The 3,875-nt window shown below is 33.6% G+C and overlaps 1 protein-coding gene across 2 annotated transcripts; it reads left to right on the forward strand.

Moving 5' to 3' along the window:
- The first annotated feature begins 1,872 nt into the window (after window positions 1-1,872).
- Window positions 1,873-3,875, forward strand: LOC107900869 (heavy metal-associated isoprenylated plant protein 39). Of its 2 annotated transcripts, none has more exons than XM_016826613.2 (3): window positions 1,873-2,269; window positions 2,647-2,722; window positions 3,133-3,875. In XM_016826613.2, the coding sequence occupies exons 1-3, from the start codon at window positions 2,264-2,266 to the stop codon at window positions 3,591-3,593; spliced, it is 543 nt and encodes a 180-aa protein (XP_016682102.1). In that variant the 5' UTR covers window positions 1,873-2,263; the 3' UTR covers window positions 3,594-3,875. The 2 variants fall into 2 exon arrangements, with proteins under 2 accessions (XP_016682102.1, XP_016682103.1); XM_016826614.2 differs by having other exon boundaries at window positions 2,650-2,722.

The raw sequence follows: 3,875 nt of genomic DNA on the forward strand, positions 1-3,875 counted from the left end.
ACTCACCCCTACCTCTGAAACCTATCCTGGGGAAGCCAAGTTTCGAGGTGATTTTGTTTTGTATGGTCATGGGTGGAAGTCTACATATAAGTCTCAATCGACGGCTATTATGCGGTCATGGATTGAGGTATAACGGGGGAACCAATTGACGGTCGTTATACAACCACGAGCTCAAACTTTTTGGATACCTAAAAATGTTACCTTATAAATACCATATAGAAGTTTAAAGGCATAATCATACGAAAAAACTGTGGGACTTCCCACTATAATCGGCATAACATTTTTCTCTATTTCCAAGCAACTAGTACCTTTAACCTTCCTTCTTATCCAAATGCCAACACCGTTGTGGACTCAGGAAGACTCTCAAGCGGGGAGCAGTTGTTTGTGGTGCTGTAAAAATGATGCTATTTTCAAAGTGACAACGCTTGTCATTATTAAACAACCCATTAATAACTACAACCGCTACCAACCCAACCTGAGTTTGACCTCTACTGTGCCAGAACATCCACTCTTCGCCTGAGAACCCTCTTATGTCCACCTCGGTGTTAGCCTTCAGATAAGAATGAAAGGTTAAAGATACTGATTGCTTGGAAATAAAGTAAAAAATAATGTTTATTACACCAAAAATCCCCATGTTTTTTCCTATAATAAAGTAAGAAATGGCATATGTAGTTAATTTAGCCTGGGTTTTTTTTATAAAAGTAATACAAAATAAATAATTAAGGAAATAATAGTATTTTTAGTTTAATTACGAAAATATGTCATTTTCTACAGTAAAATTGAGTGCCATTTAACTAGTTGGCGACACCACCTTTTTTTTCCCAATCATCAAGTTTAAAAAAAACGAGTTTTTATTGGTGCCACCTAACACATTGACAACACCAGATTGAAATGTAATAAACCAAAATATTAAAGGACTTGATATGAAACTTTCCCTTTTAGATTAATTGTTGTAAAAAAAAAAACCCTTATGCATGATAGTGTGGCGGCACCAAATATGTTTTGGGGCATAATTGTTTCATAAACCCTTCCTTACTTATTATTTTCTTTTTAAGGTACTTATATTTTTTTAAAATAACTACTTTAGTCCCTTTCATTATATGAAACTTGTTCTTTTTCTTTTTTTCCTTTTACATGAAAAGATGGTGGTTAAATTTTAGTTTTAATTCCTCTATTCTTTTGAGATTATATAATAATGGTTAATTTTTAGTTTTCATCCTTATATTTGGTTCAAATTTGAAATTCAATCTCTATTTATTTTTGAAATAAAATTTTAATTTTGACATAATTTAATATCTCAACTCTTATAATGCTAATACTTTATTCTTTTTAAAATATTGAAGTGAATTTTTAAGAAATATTAGCCAACCTAAAATGCAACCTTAAGTTTTTTTTTTACTTACAATAGGTAATCTAAAAGGAAAAACTATTAAGTCTTTAAACATTTTGATTTATCACATTTTAGTCTGGTGCCGCCAATGTATCATACAGCAATAATAAAAAATCATTTGATTGCATTATGATTTAGAAAAAAATAAAAGTGGTGCAATCAAACTAATCAGAGAACACCTAACTTTACAGCAGAAAATAACCTATTTTCATAATTAATCTAAAAACAATATCATTTTGATATTTATTTATTTATTATTTTTATGCAAACCCACACATAACCCTTTAAAACTTACCCATCCACGTTTATAATTGTGAAAAATAGGTCTGGACTTTAGACCATACTATAAACTTGTGATTAAGTTTGAATGGATGATACGTTTATCTGCAATTAATTTAAAAATATTAATGATAGTAATACCAAATACTATAGCATAAGATAACAAATAAAACGTACCGCATTGCATCACATGGCTGCAAACCCATTAATGTTTTTATCCGTATTTTTCACTTAAAAGCCTCGTCGAGACAAAGAGCCTTGCCCGCTAGTTTTCACATCCTTCAACACAACACTTCACTCTCTTTCTCTGTGTTCTGTTACTCTCTGTTCTCATCGTTTGCCCACCTTTTTCCTTTTTTTTGTTTCTCTCTCCTATTCTGCATTTCTTGTTTTCATTCGGATTTTCTTTCCTTTTCCTTTACAATTATCTGTCCAAATCTTTCTCTTCTTTGTACACCTTTTTTTTCAAACCCCCCCATTATTCTCTCTTGTTTTCAACACCCCCCTCCTTTTCCTTCTTATCTCACTTTCCTTTCCTCCAAAAAAAGCATCTCTGCAATTCCCTAAAAAAAAAGGGTTTCAAGTGCCTCACAAATGAAGGTCTGCTTCCTACTTTGGGATCTCTTCTTCTTTTCCTTGATTGGGTTCCGATTCTTTATTTGCTTTTTCTTTAAATTTTTATATTGTAATATTTTGTCGTGGGGATTTAAAGAGAATCATAAGGCCTTGTTCTAGAATTGGGTTTTGATTCTTGGCATTTTTTCAGCTCAAAAGAATCCGTACAGTCTTTGGTTTTTGTCATCTTATTTGATGTGCAAAGTAATGGAAAAGGATGAAAAAAATTTGAGTAATTTGATTTATGTTCATGTTTAAAATGTAACTTGAATGCATTTATATATTACTTATCGATTTACCCAGATGCTTACACAAAAGATACTGAAACAGATCTCTTTTATTTTCTCTTATTTTAATTGCAGAAGATTGTGCTGAAGTTGGATTTGCATGATGATAAAGCCAAGCACAAGGCTCTAAAAACAGTCTCGACTCTTTCAGGTACATGCACAATCTTTATTATAAAGTGTTGTTTGCTTAGGTGTCTGTCCAAATGTTTCTTATATTAAATTACAGAAAATGATGTGACTGCTTCATATTATATATATATATATATTCTCTAACATCTTTCGATATTGTTGTTGTTTCGAATATCAAATTTCGATGCAACATACATTGGCTATTTATATGTATTTGAACTTTAGCTTGGATTGTTAAAACCCCTTTTTATCAATGACTAAGGGATCTTGATGACAACAATATCTTCGTGCTAACAGTGACTTGTTCTTATATTTTCTGAGATTTCTTCATGTTATATTGTTGTTGTTCTTTGGGAGCTGGCCATGGAAAAAGTAATGGTTTCTTTCTATTGATTATAGCTTTGTCTTTTTGGGCTTTGAAAATTTTGATAGGAATTGATACCATTGCCATGGATATGAAAGCACAGCAATTGACAGTGATTGGAACAGTTGACCCTGTGAATGTGGTGAGCAAATTGCGCAAGAACTGGTCGACCACTATAGTATCGGTAGGGCCAGCAAAACCGCCGGAGAAGGAGGAGCCGAAGAAGGAAGAACCCAAGAAAGAGGAGCCCAAGAAGGAGGAGGAGCCGAAGAAAGAAGAACCCAAGAAGGAAGAGGAGCCAAAGAAAGAAGAACCCAAGAAGGAAGAGGAACCCAAGAAGGAAGAGGAGCCAAAGAAAGAAGAAGAGAAACAGCCACAGCCACCAGCACAGCAGCAGCCACAGCTGCTGCCACCACCGGACCCTGTCTTGGAGCTTGTGAAGGCTTACAGAGCATACAATCCTCAAATGACCACTTATTACTATGTTCAAAGCATGGAAGAGAATCCAAATGCTTGTGTTATCTGCTAATTAGGGTGCAGGGGAAAGGCAAGTGGTGATGGATTTGAATGTGATGAATGAAAAACAGGAGGCAACAAACCAAAGAAGACAAACTTCCTTAGTGTATAGATATTGTGATGTTTTTCATTAATCCTTTTTGGTTTTAATGTACTAGTTAAGGTGTTGAAGAAGAAAGTGGAGTGAATAACAAATGGGAATTTGGAAAAATCCATCCACCATTTTTCCATGAATCATGAATGTATGTAATTTTATGTTAGTCTTGTAATCTAATGTATTGCTTATTCTGCCTTC

Source organism: Gossypium hirsutum, chromosome D08 (genome assembly GCF_007990345.1).
Source record: "Gossypium hirsutum isolate 1008001.06 chromosome D08, Gossypium_hirsutum_v2.1, whole genome shotgun sequence".
Classification (NCBI taxonomy): Eukaryota; Viridiplantae; Streptophyta; class Magnoliopsida; order Malvales; family Malvaceae; genus Gossypium; species Gossypium hirsutum.